Genomic DNA, 23,462 nt, shown 5'->3' with positions numbered 1-23,462 from the left:
TCTTGAACTCCAGCCCCGACCCCTCTCACCCTGCATCTCTCCAGCCGGTGGAGTTCTAAATCCTCCCCGTCGGTCCTTCCCAGAAGCTGTTCGGTCCCCTGGTCACACTGGGGTCTTGCTCTGTCCCTGCCCCTGGTTGTCTGTCCATTCCAGGCTATGGAGACCTGACACTCTGAAACCAAAACTCAGTGTGACAGAACCCCCGCCCCGTCCCAGATGTGAACACTAGGGTATTTCCACTGAACGGGGCAGCTCAGAGATCAGCAATAGGATGTTGGGACAGGTTTTCTCTCCTTACCTGGGATGACCTGCTGCCACCTGGGATTATCCCAGCTGGGTCAGGACACACGGGCATCCTGGGAACTTTGACAAAGTGCCTGGCTCCAGGTTCAGCCATGGAGGGGGTTTACTACTGGGCTGCAGTGCTGGGGAAACTATTTCAGGAGCTGAAAAAGCCTCAACGGAACCAACAGGGGTAACCATGGTGGGGAGGGACAGGAGGGTCTGGCCCCAGGAGACCAGTGATGATGGAGCATTCCCTGGCTGTAGAATTGAGGACTAGAAACCTACTGTGTGTAGAGTACTGTAGTGGCCCCCTCCAGTTGTGGGACAGGGACTGCTGGATCTGATTATAGTGTATCTTCCCTAGTGTTTAGTACATTGGTGGCACATAGTGAACACTTAACAAATACCTTATCATCATCATCATCATCATCATCAAGGTTCTGTCCTGGATGTTTGGAAACATACAATGGAAGTAAGCTCAGGTGAACATAGATTGTATGCATCCAGTGGGAACAAAAGGGAAATCATAGATGCAACTGGGTGGGAGTGGGCTAAAAATCAGCACCCCAGGAGGCCAGGGAAGATGATGATGATGATGATGATGACAATAATAATGGTATTTATTAAGCATTTACTATGTGGCAGGCACTGTTCTAAGCACAGGGGTAGATATAAGATAATTGGATTGGACACAATCCCTGTCCCACACGAAGCTCCTTTTTACAGATGAGGGAACTGAGGCCCAGAGAAGTGAAGGGACTTGCCCAAGGTCACAGAGTAGACAAGTGGTGGAGTCAGGATTAGAACCCATGACTTTCTGACTCCCAGGTCTGTGCTGTATCTGCTAGGCCTTAGGATGACCACAGCTGGCCATCACAGATACCAGACAGACGGATGTGACAGCATGGCTTGAGACAGGCACCCCAAATAACATGATGACATTAGACACAACATTCTGCAAAGTCCAGCTGAACATGCAGCATGTCTCTCAGGGGACCCCTCCTTCCTCCCCCCACTGCCCACGCACACCTGGCTCATCTCTCATCATCGTCACAGGCTGTGCACTGTGCTAAAGGTGCAGGAGAGTACACCAGAGGCATGACTCAGGCTCCTTGGCCTCAGGCAGCTCAGACTCAAACTGGGAAGACAGTGAGAGAGAGAAGAACACCTTCTGGGAACCCTGAAAATTAAACTCCCACATATTAGGCCATCCACTGCCATATTCGCCAGGGTTAAGGACTGAAAACCGGACTTTCACTGGTGCAAAACTGGACTCCTGGCCAGCCTAGAGGGAGTCTCCCCTGGGACCTTCATGGCCCCAGGAGTCGGGGCAAGAAGGAAGAAGCCAAGGTGTCCCAACATAGGACCCTGAAAACAACGGAGTGACAGGAAAGCTGTGCCCTGCCCCACTAGCTGCAGCTTAACCCTTCAGTCACCTCTTGCTTGCACTCGTGCACTCTGTGGCCTTGGGCAAGTCACTTTTACTTCTCTGTGTCTCAATTACCTCATCTGTAAAATGGGGATTAAGACTATGCATCCCATGCAGGACAGGGACTGCGTGTCACCGGATTTGCTTGTACCCACCCCAGCACTTAGTACAGTGCTCGGCACATAGTAAGCGCTTAACAAATACCAACATTATTATTACAGTGCCCGGCACATAGTAAGAGATTAACAAATATCACATTTGTTGTTATTATTCATGGATTTATGCCAGCCTCAGATCTTGTGACTACCTTCACATTCCACCTTTTTTTAAAATTGGTATTTGTTCAGCATTTACTATGAGCCAGGCACTGTTCTAACAATAATAATAATACTAATAATGATGGCATTTGTTAAGTGCTTACTATGTGAAAAGCACTGTTCTAAGTGCTGGGGAGGATACAAGGTGATCAGGTTGTGCCACGTGGGGCTCACAATCTTCATCTCCATTTTACAGATGAGGTAACTGAGGCACAGAGAATAATAATGTTGGTATTTGTTAAGTGCTTACTATGTGCTGAGCATTGTTCTAAGAGCTGGGGGAGATACAGGGTAATCAGGTTGTCCCACATGGGGCTCACAGTCTTAATCCACATTTTACAGATGAGGGAACTGAGGCACTGAGAAGTTAAGTGACTTGCCTAAAGTCACACAGCCAAGTGGCGGAGTGGGGATTAGAAGCCATGACCTCTGACTTCTCAGCCCGGGCTCTTTCCACCGAACCACGCTGAGAGAAGTGAAGTGACTCGCCCAAAGTCACACAGCTGACAAGCGGTGGAGCCAGAATTTGAACTCGTGACCTCTGACTCTCCAGCCTGGACTCTTTCCACTGAGCCACGCTGCTTCTTTAGTTGCTGGGCTGACACAAGCTAATCAATTTGAACCCAGCCCCTGTCCTACATGGGGCTCACAGTCTTAAGCCCCATTTTACAGATGAGGTCACTGAGGCCCAGAGAAGAGATTTGCCCAAGGTCACGCGGTGGACAAGTGGCAGGGTTGTGATTCAAAACCAAGTCCTTCTGTCTGTCTCCCCGTTAGATCGGCAGTCCCTTGAGGGCTAACAATAATAATAATAATGTTGGTATTTGTTAAGCGCTTACTATGTGCCAAGCACTGTTCTAAGCGCTGGGGTTGACACAGGGGAATCAGGTTGTCCCACGTGGGGCTCACAGTCTTAATCCCCATTTTACAGATGAGGTAAGTGAGGCACCGAGAAGCTAAGTGACTTGCCCAAAGTCACACAGCTGACAAGTGGCCGAGCCGGTGTTCGAACCCATGACCTCTGACTCCAAAGCCCGTGGAAGTGCAAGGTCTCTGCAGTCCAGGGGCGCTCAGTAGCGTGGCTCAGTGGGAAGAGCCTGGGCTTGGGAGTCAGAGGTCGTGGGTTCTAATCCCGCTCCGCCACTTGTCAGCTGGGTGACTTTGGGCAAGTCATTTCACTTCTCTAGGCCTCAGTGACCTCATCTGTCAAATGGGGATGAAGACTGGGAGCCCCCCGTGGGACAACCTGATGACCTCGTCTCCCCCCAGCGCTTAGAAGAGCGCTTCGCACATAGTAAGCGCTTAACACCTGCCATCAGGATGAGTAATGATGATGTAAGCCCGACAAAGGGCAGGGACTGTCTCTATCTGTTGCCGACTTGTCCATTCCCCATTCATTGGGGAAGGGCTCAATGGAAAGAGCCTGGGCTTGGGAGTCAGAGGTCATGGGTTCGACTCCCGGCTCTGCCACTTGTCAGCTGTGTGACTGTGGGCAAGTCGCTTCACTTCTCCGGGCCTCAGTTCCCTCATCTGTAAAATGGGGATTAACTATGAGCCTCCCGTGGGACAACCTGATGACGCTGGATCTCTCCCAGCGCTTAAAACAATGCTCGGCACATAGTAAGTGCTTAACAAATACCAACATTCCCAGCGCTTCGTCCAGTGCTCCGCACATAGTAAGCGCTCAATAAATACTATTGAATGAATGAATCTTGAACCCAGGGCAGGGCGGGGTGCGGGAGCCCCCTAGTGGCCGGGTGCGGCGCCGCCCGCGGTGTCCCTGCGGCGGCGGGCAGACAGGCGCGCGGAGGGGCAGCCCCGGCGGGGGGGGGGGGGTCCTCGCGGAGTCAGGCGCGCGGCGGGGCAGCCCCGGCAGGCCGGCCGCCGCGGGGGCTTGTGGGAGCGGCCTTCTTTCTTTGCGCTGCTGCGGCGCGCGAGCGGGCGCCATGGGTGAGCTACGCGCGCGAGGACGGGCCTGGTCCGCTCCGATCTGGTCTGATCCGGTTCGATCCGGGCCGGCCCCATTATGTCTGGTCTGCTGCAGTCTGGTCTTGGCCGGTTCCGTTTGGTCCGGTCTGGTCCGGTTCAGTCGGGCTGGGCTAGACCGGTTCAGTCTGGTCTGGTCTGTTCCAGCCCGGTCTGATTTGCTTTGGTCTGGTCCAGTCCGGCCCAGTTAGGTCTGATCTGGTCCATCCTGGTCTGGTCTGGTTTGGGCCAGTTCGGCCCCATTAGGTCTGATCCGGTCCAGCCCAGTCTGGGCTGGTTTGGTCCAGTCCGGTCCAATTAGGTCTGATCTGGTTTGGTCCAGTTCGGCCCAATTAGGTTTGATCTGGTCCAGCCCAGTCTGGTCTGGTTCGATCCGGTTCGGCCCAGTTAGGTCTGATCCGGTCCAGCCCAGTCTGGTCTGGTTTGGTCCAGTCCGGCCCAAGTAGGTCTGGGCTGGTTCATCCCGGTCTGGGCTGGTTTGGTCCAGTCAGGCCCCATTAGGTCTGACCTGGTCCATCCTGGTCTGGTTTGGTCTGGCCCAGTCCGGCCCAATTAGGTCTGATCCGGTCCAGCCCAGTCTGGTGTGGTTTGGTCCAGTCTGGCCCAATTAGGTCTAGTCTGGGGTTCATCCCGGTCTGGTCTGGCTTGGTCCAGTCTGGCCCAATTAGGTCTGATCTAGTCCAGCCCGGTCTGGTCTGGTTTGGTCCACTCTGGCCCAATTAGGTCTGGTCTGGTCCAGTCCGGCCCAATTAGGTCTGATCTGGTCCATCCCGGTCTGGTCTGGTTTGGTCCAGTCCGGCCCAATTAGGTCTCATCTGGTCCAGCCCAGTTTGGGTCTGGTTTGGTCTAGTCTGGCCCAATTAGGTCTGGGCTGGTTTGGTTTGGTCCAGTCTGGCCCAGTTAGGTCTGGTCCAGTCTGGTCTGGTTTGGTCTGGGCTGGTTTGGTTTGGTTTGGTCCAGTCTGGCCCAGTTAGGTCTGGTCCAGTCCAGTCTGGTCTGGTTTCTTCCAGTCCAATTCGATCTGGTCTGGCTCGACCCGATTCGGTCTGGTCCGGTCTGATCTGGCCTGGCCTGGCCCAGAGAGAGGGTGTTTTCAGGGCCGTGCAGGGAGCAACAGTGTGGTTTTGTGGCTAGTGCTTGGGCCCGGGACTCGGCACCATGTCCCTAATCCCGGTGCAGCCATTTGTCTGCTGGGTGACCTTGGACAAGTCATTTTACTTTATAATAATTCATTCAGCCACATTTCCTGAGCACTTACTGTGTGCAGAGCACTGTACTAAGCGCTTGGAATGTACAGTTCGGCAACAGAGACAATCTCTGCCCAACAGGCTCATAGGCTAAACAGGGGAGACAGAAAACAAAGCATAATAATGTTGGTGTTTGTTAAACGCTTATTATATGCCGAGCACTGTTCTGATCGCTGGGGTAGATACAGGGTAATCAGGTTGTCCCGCGTGAGGCTCACAGTCTTCATCCCCGTTTTACAGATGAGGGAACTGAGGCACCGAGAAGTGAAGTGACTTGCCCAAAGTCATGTAACTGATAAGAGGTGAAGCCCAGATTAGAACTCATGACCTCTGACTCCTAAGCCCGGGTTCTTTCATTGAGCCGCACTGCCTGAGTTCCCTCTTCTGTAAAACTGGGCGTTCAGTACTTGTTCTCTCTCCTACATTGAGACTGCGAGCCCTAAGTGGGATAGGGCTTGATTTGCTCTTCTCCACCCCAGTGCATAGGACAGTGCTTCGCACACAGTAAGCGCCTAACATGCCATCATTATTGTCGTCGTTGGTACGTAGACAGTGAGCCCCAGATGGGACAGGGACGGTGCCCGACCTGATTAACGGTCCTTGATTCGTAGTAAACCCTTAACAAATACCGTCAAAACAAAAAAACAGGGTCTCTGCCCTGCAGGGAAGTGCCGAGGACTCCGTACGGCCAGGAAGCTACGCAGCCACCGGCGAGACCAGAAGTGGCACGACAAGCAGTACAAGAAGGCTCACCTGGGTAACCGCTCTGAAGGCCAACCCCTTCGGGGGCGCTTCCCACGCCAAGGGCATCGTCCTGGAGAAAGTGTGAGTCCGGGGACTCCCGGGGCCCAGCGCAGGCCTCAGCCACTCGGGCCCTGTTGCAGCAGTTTCCGGGGTGATTTTTGCTGAGCGTTTGAGAGAGGGAGGCTGGAGCCAAACACGATCTCTGCCCTCAGGAAGCTTACATCAGTCAGTGAATTAATAGTATTTAGTGAGTGTCTTCTGGTGTGTAGAGCACTGTACTAAGTGTTCGGGATCCCTGCCCACAAGAAACTTGCAGATCAGGAGGGAAGACCCCTAAAAATTGTCGTCACTTCCCGTGGTATTATTGAACTGTATGCAGAGCTCTGCTCTTGAGAGTGCCATACAGCAGTTAGTAGGCATATTCCCTGCCCAAAATGGGCTTATAGTCTAGTGGGGGAGACAGACATTAGTGAAAACAAATAATTCCTAATATATAGTTTGGGGGGGAACACCTCTGGAGAGCGGGTAAGACAAACAGTGTGAAAAATCAAAACACGATGAGGGTAGGAAGGGAGTAATCAACTCAGGGGGGCCTGGCTGCAGTGGTTCTATGAGAGTGTTCTGTTCTATTGCAGGGGCGTTGAGGCCAAACAGCCCAATTCTGCCATCAGGAAGTGCGTACGAGTTCAGCTGATCAAGAATGGCAAGAAGATCACGGCCTTTGTTCCCAACGATGGCTGCTTGAACTTCATTGAGGTGGTCAACCCATTTTGTCCCGTGGGGCTAGAGGAGGGATGGGGTTTAACGATAGTTCACCAACTATCCGAGAGCTCATCTGACACTTAGCCGGTCGGGGAGTATGTGTGGGGAGGGGGACCAGACAGTGGGGTGCGGTGAGTAGCCGGACTCCTCTGCTGGTCCCGGCCAACAAGGAGCTGAGGCATCCACCGTCTTTGTTTCTAGGAAAACGACGAGGTTCTGGTAGCCGGCTTCGGCCGGAAAGGCCACGCCGTGGGAGATATTCCCGGAGTCCGCTTCAAGGTGGTCAAGGTCGCCAACGTCTCTCTTCTGGCTCTGTACAAAGGCAAGAAGGAGAGACCCAGGTCATGAGTTTTCTGTAATGGCATTGGGACTTCAATAAATATTCTTTCGGGAAGTGTGCGTCTGTGGTCTTGGGCCGAGGCGAGGCTGGGCTCCCTCTTCCTCCTCATCGTCACGCGAGTCCATGTGGGGTAGTACTGGAAACAAGCAGCCAGAGAAGGGGCTCGGGGCCGGTCAGAGCGCACACAGACTGATAAGCTCAGCCTCGTGGCACGACGATACGGAGTAACGTTCCTGCCAGGGGCTGCGGGCCCCAGTGCCCAGCTCGCCTCGGGTGGGAGCAGGACCCAGTGGGGCATCGGGGGGGTGCAGGACCGGGTTCCACCTTGGTCTCCCGCATCAAGGAGAAGTTAGATGCTCAGACCAAGCCAGTCAGCTGCCTGTTCGTTGACATCCTCCACCTGAGAGGGGGTAGCCTCTTCACTCCAAACCGCTGTGGGTTCATCTGCCCCAGCTCCGACTGTGACACAAGCACGTATATGTGTGTCTGTATCAGTGGCCACAGGCACCCAGAGGGCCAGTAGAGTAGGTGCAGGGGCTGGAATCTAATGAGCAGTGATCAGGCTAACCTGCCGGACACCACCCGTCTGCTGTGGCGGTGCGATTAAGCCGCTTCTCTGGTCCACTCCGAGTTAGCCAGTGTTGGTCACAATCCACTCCAAGTTAGCCAGTGTTGGTCGCAGCGGTGAGGTCCCTGTCCCACCCCAAGCTCGTGGTCAAAGTGGGAGGGAAAACTGATATTTAATCCCTTTTATAGATGAAAAAACAGGCCCAGAAGTTGTATCCTGCTCTAGGTCACATAGCATGCAAGTGGAGGAGGGATTAGAACCCAAACTGTGGTCAAGTAAATATTTGTATAAGGAACTAAAGTCGGGGGGATGTGGGGAATTAATCTGAGAAGGTTTCCAAGAGGTGGTGGGGATAGCTGTGGTCCGGCTGGCTGATTAGCAAGGGGCGGTGTCCTGTGGAGAGGTGTTTTCCTGGGATCTGGCAGAGCGTCCTCCCCCAGATGGGTGAGTCTTGAGCGACTGCTCAGAGAGAGGGGACCCTGGCTCCCCTCTACGGACCCAAAGAGGGCAGGGCCTGGCTCCAGGGTGCAAAGCTGAGATGTGAACGGAGATCTGGTGGCCTCCAGCCCCGTGCTCCGTCCATAGGACGGACCCCAGCTGGCCAGCTCTGCCCAGGTCCACTAGCTCGCTGTAAGTCGGGTGTGGCCAACAAGGCTGCTTGGAGCCTATGATGTTGAGAAAGCGGTGGGTGAGGACCTGAGTTCTAATCCTGGCTCTGCCATGTGTCTGGTGTGTGACCTTGGTCAAGTCACTTCACTGCCTCACAATTACCTCATCTGTAAAATGGGGATTGAGAATATTAACCCCCTGTAGGTCGGAGATTAAGTTTGGCCTGATTAGCTTGTATCTACTCCAGCGTTTAGAACAGTGCTTGGCATTTAACGTTTAACAAGTACCGTAATGGTTAAATATAACCGTTAAGGGCGGCGCAGGCTGCAGGTGGCAGCATTCTCCCAGCGGCGTCCCGCAGGGGTTTAGCACTCGGATCTTCGCAAGTGGCTTCAGCGACCCTGGCCTGACGGTTTCCAGGCCGCTGACCAACTCGCCCAAGAAACGGTGGGTTCCGGCGGGACTTTAACCATAGTCTCTCACTGAAACTGGGACCGCCGAGCAGGGTTGGCCATGGGCAGTGTGCCGACCATAACGGGTGCCAGCACAGCCCCTTGCCCTCTGGGAATTGGAGGAACAGGCAAAGTCTGTGCCTGCATAATAATAATAATAATGGTATTTGTTACGTGCTTACTATGTGCAAAGCACTGTTCTTAAAGTACTGGGGGGGATACAAAGTGATCAGGTTGTCCCAGTGGGGCTCACAGTCTTAGTCCCATTTTACAGATGAGGTAACTGAGGCACAGAGAAGTAAAGTGACTTGCCCAAAGGCACACAGCTGACAAGTGGCGGAGCAGGGATTAGAACCCGTGACCTCTGACTCCCAAGCCTGGGCTCTTTAATAATGTAATAATGTTGGTATTTGTTAAGCGCTTACTATGTGCAGAGCACTGTTCTAAGCGCTAGGGTAGGTACAGGGTAATCAGGTTGTCCCACATGAGGCTCACAGTTAATCCCCATTTTACAGATGAGGTAACTGAGGCACAGAGAAGTTAAGTGACTTGCCCACAGTCACACAGCTGACAAGTGGCAGAGCCGGGAGTCGAACCCGTGACCTCTGACTCCGAAGCCCAGGCTCTTTCCACTGAGCCACGCTGCTTCCCTAATAATAATGCAGGTATTTGTTAAGCGCTTACTATGTGCAGAGCACTGTTCTAAGCGCTGGGGTAGATACAGGGTCATCAGGTGGTCCCACGTGAGGCTCACAGTCTTAATCCCCATTTGACAGATGAGGGAACTGAGGCACAGAGAAGTGAAGTGACTTGGCCACAGTCAGCTGACAGGTGGCAGAGGGGGATTCGAACCCATGACCTCTGCCTCCCAAACGCGTGCACTGTTTCCACTGAGCCACGCTGCTTCTCTGCTGCATGGCGGGAGGGTGTCCCCAGTGATAATAATGATAACGGTCTTTGTTAGCGCTTACTCTGTGCTAGACTGCACTAAGTGCTGGGGTGGATACAAGCAAAACGGGTTGAACACGGACCCTGTCCCACTTGGGGCTCACAGTCTTAATCCCATTTTACAGATGAAGTAATTGAGGTACAGTGAAATGACTTGCTCAAGATCACACAGCAGACAAGAGGTAGAGCTGCTATTAGAACCCGGGTCCTTCTAACTCCCAGGACCATGCAGCGTGGCTCAGTGGAAAGAGCACGGGCTTTGGAGTCAGGGCTCATGAGTTCGAATCCCAGCTCTGCCACTTGTCGGCTGTGTGACTGTGGGCAAGTCACTTAACTTCTCTGGGCCTCAGTTCCCTCATCTGTAAAATGGGGATGAAAACTGTGAGCCCCACGTGGGACAACCTGATTCCTCTGTGTCTACCCCAGCGCTTAGAACAGTGCTCGGCACATAGTAAGCGCTTAACAAATACCAACATTATTATCTATCCACTAGGCCATGCTGATTCCCTGGTGCCCAGGGGGTCAGGTGAGAGGAGTCCAGCAGGCTCAGCCCGGGCTGGCAGCGGGACTGGTGGCGTGATGTGGCCCCGAGTCAGGATAGTTGGCGATGGACTGGCAGTGGGGCTGAGGTGGTGGCCAGCTGGTGGCCAGTAGTGGTGAGTGTCCGGGGGGCTGGGTCTTGGCCTGGGGAGTCCCACTGGCCCCCAAAGCAGCGTGGCTCAGTGGAAAGAGCCCGGACTTGGGTGTCAGAGGTCATGGGTTCTAATCCCGGCTCTGCCACTTGTCAGCTGTGTGACTGTGGGCAAGTCACTTCACTTCTCTGGGCCTCAGTTCCCTCATCTGTCAAATGGGGATGAAGACTGTGAGCCTCATGTGGGACAACCTGATTACCCTGTATCTACCCCAGTGCTTAGAACAGTGCTCTGCACATAGTAAGCGCTTAACAAATACCAACATTCTCCAAAGGTGTCATTGTCCCCTTCCCCCTCCCCATCCTGCTACTTCCTGAGGGAGCCCTACCCTTCCTCCATTCATTTATTCAATCGTATTTATTGAGCTATTACTGTGTGCAGAGCACCCTACTAAGTGCTTGGGGAGTACAGTTGGGTAAGAGAGACAGTCCCTACCCAACATGGGGCTTACAGTCTAGAAGGGGGAGACAGACAATAAAACAAAACAGGCATCACTACCATCAAAATAGATAAATAGAACCGTAGATAAATGCACAGCATTAATAAAATAAATAGAGCAATAAATATGTACAAATATAGACAAGTGTTGTGGGGAGGGGAAGGGGGAAGAGCAGAGGGCAGGAGAGGGGGGAATGGGGAGGGGAGGAGGAGCAGAGGGAAAGGGGGGCTCAGTCTGGGAAGGCCTCCTGGAGGAGGTGAGTTCTCAGTAGGGCTTTGAAGACGAGAAGAGAGTTTGGTGGATGTGAGGGGGAAGGGCATTCCAGGTCAGTGGTAGGACATGGGCCAGGGGTCAATAGCAGGACAGGCGGAAACAAGGCCCAGTGAGGTAAGCGGCAGAGGAGCAAGTGTGCGGGCTGGGCTGTAGGAGGAGAGAAGGGAGGTGAGGTAGGAGGGGTCAAGGGGATGGTCAGCTTTGAAGTCAATAGGAGTTTTTGCTTCATGCAAAGGTTGATAGGCAACCACTGGGGATTTTTGAGGAGGGGTGTGACATGCCCAGAGCGTTTCTGCTGAAAGATATTCTGGGCAGCGGAGTGAAATTTAGACTGAAGCAGGGAGAGACGGGAGGATGGGAGATCGGAAAGGAGGATGCTGCAGTAATGCAGTCGAGATATTATGAAAGATTGTACCATCAAGGTAACAGTTTGGGTGGGAGAGGAAGGGGCGGATCTTGGCAATGTTGTGAAGGTGAGACCGGCAGGTTTTGGTGATGGATTGGATGTGTGGGGTGAATGAGAGGGCAGGGTCAAGGATGACACTAAGGTTGCGGGCCTCCGCTGCCCAGCTCATCTTCCTGCAGAAACGATCTGGGCATGTCACTCCCCTTCTTAAACAACTCCAGTGGTTGCCTATCAACCTCCGCTCCAAACAAAAACTCCTCACTCTAGGCTTCGAGGCTCTCCATCACCTCGCCCCTTCCTACCTCTCCTCCCTTCTCTCTTTCTACCGCCCACCCCGCACGCTCCGCTCCTCTGCCGCCCACCTCCTCACCGTCCCTCGGTCTCGCCCATCCCGCCGTCGACCCCCGGGTCACGTCCTCCCGCGGTCCTGGAACGCCCTCCCTCCTCACCTCCGCCAAACTGATTCTCTTTCCCTCTTCAAAACCCTACTTAAAACTCACCTCCTCCAAGAGGCCTTCCCAGACTGAGCTCCTCTTTTCCCTCTACTCCCTCTGCCATCCCCCCTTTACCTCTCCGCAGCTAAACCCTCATTTTCCCCTTTTCCCTCTGCTCCTCCACCTCTCCCTTCCCATCCCCACAGCACTGTACTCGTCCGCTCGACTGTATATATTTTCGTTACCCTATTTATTTTGTTAATGAATTGTACATCGCCTCGATTCTATTTAGTTGCCATTGTTTTTACGAGATGTTCTTCCCCTCGACTCTGTTTATCGCCATCGTTCTCGTCTGTCCGTCTCCCCCGATTAGACCGTAAGCCCGTCAAACGGCAGGGACTGTCTCTATCTGTTGCCGACTTGTTCATCCCAAGCGCTTAGTACAGTGCTCTGCACATATTAAGCGCTCAATAAATACTATTGAATGAAAGGAAGGATGGTAATGCCGTCCACAGTGACGGGAACGTCAGGGAGAGGACAGGGTTTGGGAGGGAAGATAAGGAGCTCAATCTTGAACATGTTGAGTTTTAGGTAGTGGGCGGGCACCCAGGTGGAGACGTCCTGAAGGCAGGAGGAGATATGAGCCTGGAGGGACGGGGACAGAACAGGGGAGGAGATGTAGATTTGGGTGCCATCTGAGTAGAGATGATAGTTGAAGCCGTGGGAGCGAATGAGTTCACCAAGGGAGTGAGTATAGATGGAGAACAGAAGGGGACCAAAAACTGACCCTTGAGTAATCCCTACTGATAGTGGATGGGAGGGGGAGGAGGAGCCCGCAAAGGAGACCGTGAATGGCCAGAAAGATAAGAGGAGAACCGGGAGAGGACCGAGTCCGTGAAGCCAAGGTTGGATAAAGTGTTGAGGAGGAGGGGATGGTCGACAGTGTCAAAGGCAGCTGAGAGGTCGAGGAAGATTAGGAGAGAGTAGGAGCCATTGGATTTAGCAAGGAGGTCACAGTGGGGCAAAGTACAATACAGCAATACAGACAATCCCTGCTCAAAATGGGCTCGCAGTTTGGGGGTTTGGGGGAAGGGAGACAGACATCTACGAGTAAACAGGCATCAAAATAATCAAATAGAATTATAGTTAGGCACACTTAGACTGTGAACCCGTTTTTGAGTGGGGATTGTCTCTATCTATTGCCAAATTGTACATTCCAAGTGCTTAGTACAGTGCCCTGCACACAGTAAGCCCTAGATAAATACAAATGAATGAACGAATATGCCTAAGTGCTGTGGGGCAGTCCCTGTCCTATCCTCGTCCACCTTAGTCCTCTGGTCTCTGAAGCAGGGCCCACCTGGACCTGTGGACCTCCTGCGCCAGCCACCGGTCGGACGAGACTGGGGACCCCACTGGACCTGGACTCCCCACCAAGAGACGGGCATCCTGGGCACGTTGACAGGCAGAGCCGGGCTGTCAGAGTGGGCATCGACCTCGGCCACAGGGACCATGTGCCGGGCTGATGATGGCTGGCGGCCAGTCTGTTGGCATGGGGAGGAGCGGACCACAAGAACCGGACACGGAGCAGCAGGCGAGGGGGCACCCAGACCCTCCGGACTCGAGGCAACGTCCCCAACGGGGGCCGGGGGCACACCCCCACATCCCCTGGGCAGCCGCCCTCGAGGTATTTCCCAAGCGCTTAGTACAGTGCAGTGCACATGGTAGGCACTGATGAAATACGGTTGATTGACTGATTAATCGATGGCGGCCTAGCAGAAGGTGTGCCCTTCACCAACTCCGAAGAGTGGAGTGACCATCCACCGTGGGGACAGACGGGTCGGGTACAGAGTCCATGGACCGTTTCCCATCCCCGAACTCCTGCTGGAGAGGAGTCCCGGCCTCGGGTCAGCTGTGGGACCCAGGACGAATGGCTAAACTTCTCCCTTTGCTCTTTTGCGAGAAGCAGCGTGGCTTAGCGGAAAGGGGTTGTGGATTCTAATCCCTGCTCTGTCACTTGTCAGCTGTGTGACTTTGGGCAAGTCACTTAACTTCTCTGTGCCTCAGTTACCTCATCTGTAAAATGGAGATTAAGACTGTGAGTCCCATGTGGGAGAACCTGATTACCCTGTGTCGACTCGGGGCTTAGAAGAGTGCTTGATGAGTAGTAAGAGCTTAACAAATACTACTATTATTATTACTATTGTTTGCGGATAAATCAGCGGGGGCAGGGCAGGGCAGTTCTAGGACCAGACTTTGGGCCCCTGTGGCTGTCAGCTGCCAGTCTGAGGGGCAGCAGACCCCTGCTGCAATTCCAGCCTGAGAGCCAGCCCCCCACCCCCACCTGCTCCCCTCCAGCCTGTCCTGCCAATCTCCTCCTTTTAACAGCTGGGGTAGCCCGGGAAGGGCAGGTGGCCGGTGATGTTTTGCTCTCTCCTCCCTCCCCTCCTCTCTCTTTCTTCCTCCCCCTCCTCTCTTTCTTCGTCTCTCCCTCCCCCACCCGTCTCTGTCTCCCTCCCTCAATTCTATCTCTCTCTCTGTCCCTCCCTTACCTCTTCTGTCTCTCTCTGTGTCTTCCCCCATCTTTCTTACTGGATCTCCCTCCCCCACCTCTGCCTCGATGTCTCCCTCTCCTATTTCTGTCTCTCTGCCTCCCTCCCTCCCCCATCTCAGTCTCTCTGCCTGTCTCTGTTGTTGTCTCTGTTCCCTGGTCTGTCTCAGCAAAGCGATCCTGATTCTGGGCTCGGAGGTGGGCGGGGTTGGGGTTTCTGGACTGTTTCTCCTTCAAGACAAAAGCCCTGAAAGCACGACTCATCGAAAGGTGGTAGATACAGGCCTGAATCTCCCAAAGATGCGAATGGCTAAATGACCACGGTTGCATCTCCCATTGCTGGGTGTGTCTGGGCGTGTGTGTATGTGTTTCTGGGTGGGGGGGGGAGGAGTGTGTTTCTGGGTGTGTGTGTCAGAGTGGTGGGGTGTCAGCGGGGTGTGTCTGGATGTTTGTAGGGTAAGGGAGGGAAATGTGGCTATGGGAGGGGGCAGGGGTGACAAGCATGTAAAATTCCTTCTGTGAAAAGAGCCTTGGACTGTTAACTGGAGGCTGACAGGCTGCCCAGAACCCATACCCCATAGGTCCTCCTTATTCCCTTGACAGAAAGAAAGGAAGTGGACTTGGGTTGGGGGCCACCCAGACCCTGGGTTCCTCACCTAGTGCGGGCACTGTTGGGGGAAGACCCTTGGGAGAGGGGTGAGGGGAGAAACCTGATTGTCTGTGCCATGTTGCATCCACGTGGATAGGAAAATAAGAGCCTCAGCAGGGGTCCCGTGTCTCCCGTGTCTCCCGTGTCCCCCACACCCCCTATGCCCCTCGCACCCTGGGTCCTTGGGGAGACGTCTCAGGTTACTGCCTCCTGTGTGGCCACAGCAGCTGTGTGAGAGATACCCCTCTTCTCATCCTGTGCTCAGGCCTCTCTGGCCAGGACATTCCGGGGGTCGTGAGTCTCCCCCCTCCCCCCCAGGGATGGGGAGCAGCTGCCGACACAGACCAACAGCAGGACAGACGGGAGCAGCTGCCCTGGGATGCCTGGACACAAATGTCCCCATCCCTCCACCAAAATGTGTTCCCCGCCTGCTCCCAATCAATCAATCATATTGATTGAGTGCTTCCTGGGTGCAGAACATTTAACGACTGCTTATTGCGTGTACTTAGCATTCGAGAGAATAAAATAGAAAAGAGTTGGTAGACATGTTCCGGGCCCACGACAAGCTTACAAATCTAGAAAGGGAAAGACATTACAGAACTGAATACATTACAGATCTGTACATAAGTGCTGTGGTGCTGAAGTGCTGAAGGAGGGGTCAGTGAAGTGTACAAATCTAAGTGCAAGGGCAATACAAAAGGGAGAGAGAGTGGGGGAAAAGAGGGCTTAGTCTGGGAAGGCCTCTTGGAGGAGATTGGATTTCAATAAGGCTTTGAAAGTTCAGAGAGCGATCATCTGTCGGATGTGAAGAGGGAGGGTGTTCCAAGCCAGAGGCAGAACATGGGCAAGGGGTTGGCAGTGAGATAATAAGTATTATTATTATTATTATTATTGTATTTGTTAAGCACTTACTATGTGCCAGTCACTGTACTAAACTCTGGGATGGATACCAGCAAATTGGGTTGGGCATAGTCCCTGTCCCACACAGGGCTCACAATCTTTATCCCCATTTTACAGATGAGGTAATTGAGGTCCAGAGAAATGAAGTGGTTTGCCCAAGGCCACACAGCAGACAAGTGACAGAGCCAAGATTAGAATCCATGACCTTCTGACTCCCAGGCCCATGCTGCTCCTCTGAGATCGAGGTACAGTGAATATGTTGCCATTAGAGGAGCAAACTGTGCAGGTGGGGTTGCAGTATGAAATCAGTGAGATAAGGCAGGAGGGGACAAGGTGATTGAGTCCTTTAAAGCCCATGGTAAAGAGTTTCTGTTCGATGTGGAGATGGAAGGGCAACCACTGGAGGTTACTGAGGAATGGAGAGAAATGGACTGAACTGTTGAAGACAAAAGATCTGGGCAGCAGAGTAAAGTAGGGACTCGAATGGGAAGAGCCAGGAGGCACGGAGACACGCTGATGCAGTTGTCAAGGCAAGGTAGGAGAAGTGCTCGGATCAGCCTGGTAACAATTTGGATATGGAGATAAAAGGACAGATTTTAACGATGCTGTGAAGGTAGAACCAACAGGATCTGGGAACAGATTGAATATGTGGGTCGAATGGGTGAAATCAGTTGAGGATAATGCCAAGGTTACAGACTTGTGAGACAGGGAGGATGGTGGTGCTGTCCACAGTGATGGGTAAGTCACGAGGAGGATATGATTTAAGTGGGAATATGAAGAGTTCTGATTTGAACCTGTTACATTTGAGGGGTTGGTGGGACATCAAAGCACAGATGTCCTGAAGGCATAAAGGAATGTGAGACTGCAGAGAAGCAATAGTCAAGGCTTAGAGGTATAGAAGTGAGAATCATCCACATAGAGATGGTAGTTGAAGTCATGGGAGTGAATGATTTCTCCAAGGGAGTGTGTGTAGATGGAGAAGAGAACGAGGATCAGAACTGAGGCTTGATTGCCCAGTTAGGGGATGGGAGGCAGAGGAGGAGCCCGAGAGAGACACTTAGAACCATCGTCCAGAAAGATAAGAGGAGAACCAGGAGAGGACAGTGTCCGCGAAGCCGAGGTTGGATAATGTTTTTAGAAGAAGGGGGTGGTCCACAGTGTAGAAGACAGTTGAGAGATAGAGGAGGATTAGGATGGATGGAGTAGAGGTCATTGAATTTGGCAAGAAGGAGCTCATTGGTGACCTTTGAGAAGGCACATTCTGTGGCGTTCTCGTCCCCTCTGCGCTCTCCCTGAAGGGTACCTGTTTTGCGGGCAGAGTTCAGTCCTGACTGGGATTGCGTTTCCAAGCCTTGATGCCAACGGCCGAGAAGCAGCACGGTGTAGTGGATAGATCACAGGCCTGGGAGTCAAAAAGTCATGAGTTCTAATCCCAGCTCTGCCACTTGTCTGCTATACGCCCTTAGGCAAGTCGCTTCACTTCTCTGTGCCTCAGTTACCTCATTTGTAAAATGGGGATTGAAACTGTGAGCCCCACATGGGACAGGAATTATGTCCAACTCCATTTACTTGTATCCACCCCAGGGTTTAGTGCAGTGCCTGTCATGTAGTAAGCAGTTAACAAATGCCATCATTAAATGCCAGCATCCCCTCCCACTCCTTGAACCAGAGTGCCAGTTTTGGACCGGGCACAGGGGTCTGTCAGGGAGGGAGGACCCGATGGCCTCCCCAGAGGGCCAACCGGAGGGCCTCCCACCTGCTGACTGGCCTTCACTCCCAAGCTTGGTGATAGAGGTGGGACAGACCCTGGGCACAGCCTCTGCACTGGGGGGGGCCTTCAGGGTGCAGAGTGCTGAGTTGTGTGCCTACTGTGGGCAGAGTGCAGTACCAAGTGCCTGCTTGGTACTGAGTCCTAGGCTGGGTGCCTACTGTGGGCAGAGTGCTGGGCTATGTGCCTGCAGTGGTCACAGTGCCTTACCAGGTACCTACTGCGTATAATAATAGTAATAATAATAATGATGATGATGATGATGGTATTTGTTAAGTGCTTACTATGTGCCAGGCACTGTTACTACAAGCATATCGGTTTGGGCAGAGTCTCTGTCCCACATGGGGTTCACAGTCTCAATCCCATTTTACAGATGAGGTACCTGAGGCACAGAGAAGTGAAGTGACTGGCCCAAGGTCACACAGCAGATAAGCGGCGGCAGCAGAATTAGAACTCATGACCTTCTGCCTCCCAGGCCCGTGCTCCATCCACTGCGCCATGAAAAGGGTATTGTACTGGGTGGCTACTATGCTGAGAACTGTCCTGTCTACCTTTTGTGTGCAGAGTGCTTCACTAAGCACCTACTTTGTGCAGAGCACTGAACTAGGTGCCTATGGTGTGCACAATTATAATAACATAACTGGCTCTGAAGACTTCCGCTGTAATCCCGACATCACATCCAACTCTTCACCCACCATTAAGAGGAAAGTGTTAGGACAAAATTTTGGCCTGGAAGTGAGAGGAATGAGGACGAGAGACGCAGCATGATCTAGTGGATAGAATACAGGTCTGGGAGTCAGAAGGACCTGGGTTCTACTCCTGGCTCCTCCACTCCTCTGCAGTGTAACTTTAGACAAGTTGCTTCACCTCTCTGTACCTCACTTACCTCGCCTGTAGAACGGGGATTAAGACTGGGATCCCATGTGGGGCAGGAACTGCATTCAATCTGATTATCTCGTAACTACCTCAGCACTTAGTACAGTGCTTGGTACATAGTAAGCGCTTAACAAATACCATTAAAAAAAACAAAACTCCCAGACCTGTGTCACCACCTTGGGTGTGGAGGGATCTCACTGAAACTTGTGGGAACTCGTTTTGCAACCCTAGACAATCAGTCAGTCAGAGCAGTGGATTGAGGACAGGTGAGTTCTGGGAAAGGAATATGACCACATCCCTACATGTTAGGACAAGGAAGGAGAGGGAGAGGGAATTGAAGTAGAGAGAGGATGAATCATCTCCCCGGGAGAGTAATCGGGAGAACTGCCGGGTGGTTTCATGTTGGTGGGTACTCTCGGACAAGGAACCTGATGGAGACCAGCTTCCTTAAGCACGAGTTTCTGAGTTTCCTATATGAGACGTCTCTGAACGAAAGAGCCCAGCGGAACCAATGTGCTGCATCCCAGTGCTCGTCCCGCTCCCTGCATGCTCCCGAATTGTAGCCACAGCTACTTGGGCCTCCAAACTGTCAGCCTCCCAATCCCCAAGCCGTCCCACCGCCCGCTGCACACTGGAGAGAGGTTGGGAGGGAGGAGCGGGCTGGGGCAGGAAGGCCCAGGGATTCAGAGGAACATATCCAGAGACAGATAGAGGGCCAGAGGCACGGGGAGGAGGGGTCCCCGGCCTGGGGGATGCAGCAAATCTCAGTATAAGCTACCGGCGGGGTGGGTGTAGGGACGGGTAAGCAGGGATCTTCTGAGTCAGTGGCACCGTGGGCCGGGGAGCGCGCTGGCAGGAGAGAGATCACAGCCCTCCTTTGCTGCTGGGTTCCCAGGAGCAGGTGGGAGGCTGTGCTCCTGCCGGCTCCTGCCCGTGCCCGCCTGCGCCTGCCCGGCCACGCCGGTGAGAGCTCTTTTTGGCTGGCTGGGCCCACCCTGTGCCCAGGAGAACAGGGAAAGGAGCGAGGGACCGGAGGGCTCCCAGCTGCCCCGGGGACGGTTCCGAGCTGCCCCAGGGAGGGACCCGAGCTGCACCAGTGGCGGGGCAGAGAGATGCAGACTGGCCGCTCTGACGGATCCCAACAGGGGATACACTCCCTGGATCCATGTGGCAACTGAAGCCACGGGGCTTGGTGCAGACCCAATCAGTGGGCCGACATGGACCCACATAATGGGAAGGGGTAGACCTAGATAATGGGCCAGTGGAAATGCATGTAATGAGTTGATGTAGGCCTATGTAATCGGCTGGTATAGACCCATATAATGTGTTAGTGTAGGCCTAAATAATGGGTAGGTGTAGAACCACATAATGGATTGCTGTAGACCCACATAATGGGCTGGTGTAGACCTAGATAATTAATTGGCTGGTGAAGATACACATAATGGGTGGGGGTAGACCCATATAATGGTCTGGCATATACCCACATTATGGGCCGGGGTAGACCCAGACAATATACTGGTGTAGACCCACAAAATGACTTGATGTAGACCTGGACAATAGAGAGGTGTAGACCCACATACTGGGTTGGTGAATACCCATGTTATGGGCTGGTGTAGACCCAGACAACGGACTGGAGTAGATCCACATAATGGGTGGATGTAAGTCCAGACAACGTACTGGTGTAGGCCCACATAATAGCTTGGTGTAGACTCAGACAATAGACTGGCGTAGACCCACACGCTGGGTTGTTGAATACCCACATTATGGGCCATTTTAGACCCACTTAATGGGCTGATGTAGATCCAGGCAATGGATTGGTGTAGACCCACATAATGGGATGGTGTAGACCTGGGTAATGGACCAGTGCAGACCCAGGTAATGGGTTGTTGCTGCAGACCCAAGCCGGAGAGACCAGCCGCCAAAATCTTGGCAGCAAATGAGAAGGGGAAAAGCCATGTTACACATGCAAGGGGAAGGGAAAGCAGTATGGTCTAGTGAAAAGAGCACAGGCCTGGGAGTCAGAGGACCTTGGACAAGCTGCTTAACTTGTCTGTACCACAGTTACCTCCTCTGTAAAATTGGAGATTAAATCCTACCCCCTCCTACTTAGACTGTAAGCTCCATGTTGGACAGGGATTGTGTTCAATCTGATTATTTGATACCTACTCCAGCATTTAGCACAATGCTTGGCAATTAGCGCTAAAAAGTACCATTAAAAAAAAAATGGGGATCTCAGTTACCTCATCTGGAAAATGGAGATTAAGACTGTGAGCCCCACGGGGAACAATCTGATCACCTTGTATCCTACCCAGCGCTTAGAACAGTGCTTTGCACAAAGTAAGCGCTTAACAAATGCCATCATTATTATTATTATTATTGTCTCGCACAATTATTACTCTTCTGGCTCTCCCATTCTCGGGTGTAGTACCAGGCTCCACGGACAGAGGGCGGGCAGTCAGCATGACTGATGGACAAATAACGGGGGTTTTTGATATTTTTTTTTTAATGGTATGGTATTTACAGACACTTATTTCGAATCGAGCACTCTTCTAAACGTTGAAGCAAAGTCAGTCAAACTTAGTCGTCGGGATAGACCACGTTCCATTCAGTTTAAATACAACAATAAGCCACAACTTGCCAAGCGCCATATAAGCGCCGGAGCAGATACAAGATAATCGGGTCCCACGTGGGGCTCACAGTCAAAGTAGGAGGAAGAATAGGCACTGAATCCCCATTTTACAGATGAGGAAACTGAGGTCCGGAGAAGTTAAGTGACTTGCCCAAGGTCAAACAGCAGGCAAGAGGTGGAGCAGGGACTAGAACCCAGGCCCTTCATCTCCCAGGTCTGTGCTCTTTCGGCTAGGCCAACGCAGCTTCTTAGTTGGTTAACTGATCCAGGCTCCCAGGCTCCTCACCCAAGGAGGAGAGACCCCTGAAAGGTGGGAATCCAGTGCAATCAATCAATGGTATTTATTGAGTGCACACTTTGTGCAGGGCACTGTCCTAAACACTTCAGAGAGTCCCATAGAGTTAGTAGACATGATCCCTGCCCTCAAGGAGCTTACATTTTAGCAAGAAACAGATACTAAGATAAATGGCAGGTAGGGAAAATACCTGAGTACAAGGAACTCATGCATAAATTTTGTGGGGGGAGGGTGAGTACCAAAGTGTTTAGGGGATAACACCCTAGTTTTTTATAGTATTTGTTAAGTGCTTACTACTTTTCAAGCACTGGGGTAGATACAAGATAATGAATTTGGACACAGAGTCTATCTCACATAGAGCTCTCAGGTTAAATCCCTATTTTACAGATGAGATAACTGAGGCCCAGAGAACTTGTGACTTGCCCAAGGTCACACAGCAGAGAGGTGGCAGAGCTGGGATTAGAACCCAGCCCTTCTGACTCCTGGCTTGTGCTCTTTCCGCTAGGCCCTAGTGCTTCCTCAAGTAAGTGCATACGTGGCCCAGAAGGGAGAGAAAATAGGGTGGGGAGATGAGAGATTAGTCAAGAAAGTTTTCCTGAAGGAGATATGATTACAGAAAGGCCTTGAGGGTGGGGAAGGTGGTGGTCTGTCAGATGAGAAGGGGAAGGGAGTTCCAGGCCCGAGAGAGGGCATGAGAAAGGGGTCGATTGCAGGTGAAGACCTCGAGGGACAGTAAGTAGGTTCTGTCCAAAACATTCATTCATTCAATAGTATTTATTGAGCACTTACTATGTGCAGAGCACCATACTACGCGCTTGGAATGTACAATTTGGCAACAGTTAGAGACAATCCCTGCCCAATGACGGGCTCACAGTCTAAATGGGGGAGACAGACAGCAAAGCAAAACAGAACAAAACAAAAACAACATCATCAAGATCATCTTTCTTCCCCTGTCCTCCCTGTGACTTTCCTGTCACTGTAGACAGCACCACCATCCTTCTCTACTCACAAGCCCATAACCTAGGGGTTATCCTCAAATCATCTCTCTCATTCAACCCACATATTCAATTGGTCACTAAATCCTGTGGGTTCAAGCCTTACAACATCGCTAAAATTGCCCTTTCCCTCTCCATCCAAACTGCTACCATGTTAATGCAAGCATTTATCCTATCCTGCCTTGATTACTGCATCAGCCTCTTCACTGATCTCCCCACCCCCGTCTCTCCCCACTCCAGTCCATACTTCACTCTGCTGCCCAGATCATTTTTCTACAAAAACGTTCAGTCCATGTTTCCCCACTCCTCAAGAACCTCTAGTGGTTATCCTTCCACCTCCACATCGAACAGAAACTCCTTTCCATCAACTTTAAAGCACTAAATCATCTTGCCTCTCCTAACTCACCTCGCGGCTCTCCTAGAAGCAGTGTGGCTCACTGGAAAGAGCACGGGCTTTGGAGTCAGAGGTCATGGGTTCGAACCCCGGCTCTGCCACTTGCCAGCTGTGTGACTTTGGGCAAGTCACTTAACTTCTCGGTGCCTCAGTTCCCTCATCTGTAAAATGGGGATTAAGACTGTGAGCCCCATGTGGGACAACCTGATTCCCCTGTGTCTACCCCAGCGCTTAGAACAGTGCTCGGCACATAGTAAGCGCTTAACAAATACCAACATTATTATTATTATTACTACAACCCAGCCCTCACACTTTATTCTAATGCCAACATACTCAGTGTATCGTGATCTCATCTTTCTCGCCACCATCCTCTCTCCCACTTCCTGCCTCTGGCCTGGAACGCCCTCTCTCTTCATATCTGAAAGGCGATCACTCTCTGCATCTTCAAAACCTTATTTAAAAGCACATCTTCTCCAA

General features: G+C 52.3%; 1 protein-coding gene across 1 annotated transcript; it reads left to right on the top strand.

Moving 5' to 3' along the window:
• Positions 1–3,977: 3,977 nt before the first annotated feature.
• LOC100088612 (40S ribosomal protein S23) lies at positions 3,978–7,164 on the top strand. The gene is given in 5 exon segments (XM_001511220.5): positions 3,978–3,981; positions 5,929–6,023; positions 6,025–6,089; positions 6,644–6,764; positions 6,972–7,164. Coding segments are annotated over 5 exon segments (432 nt in total). The 3' UTR covers positions 7,119–7,164.
• The last annotated feature ends 16,298 nt before the right edge of the window (positions 7,165–23,462 follow it).

Source organism: Ornithorhynchus anatinus, chromosome 6 (assembly GCF_004115215.2).
Source record: "Ornithorhynchus anatinus isolate Pmale09 chromosome 6, mOrnAna1.pri.v4, whole genome shotgun sequence".
NCBI classification, from domain to species: domain Eukaryota; kingdom Metazoa; phylum Chordata; class Mammalia; order Monotremata; family Ornithorhynchidae; genus Ornithorhynchus; species Ornithorhynchus anatinus.
Note: the sequence above shows the minus strand (reverse complement) of the source record. Positions and strands in the feature narration are given on the sequence as shown.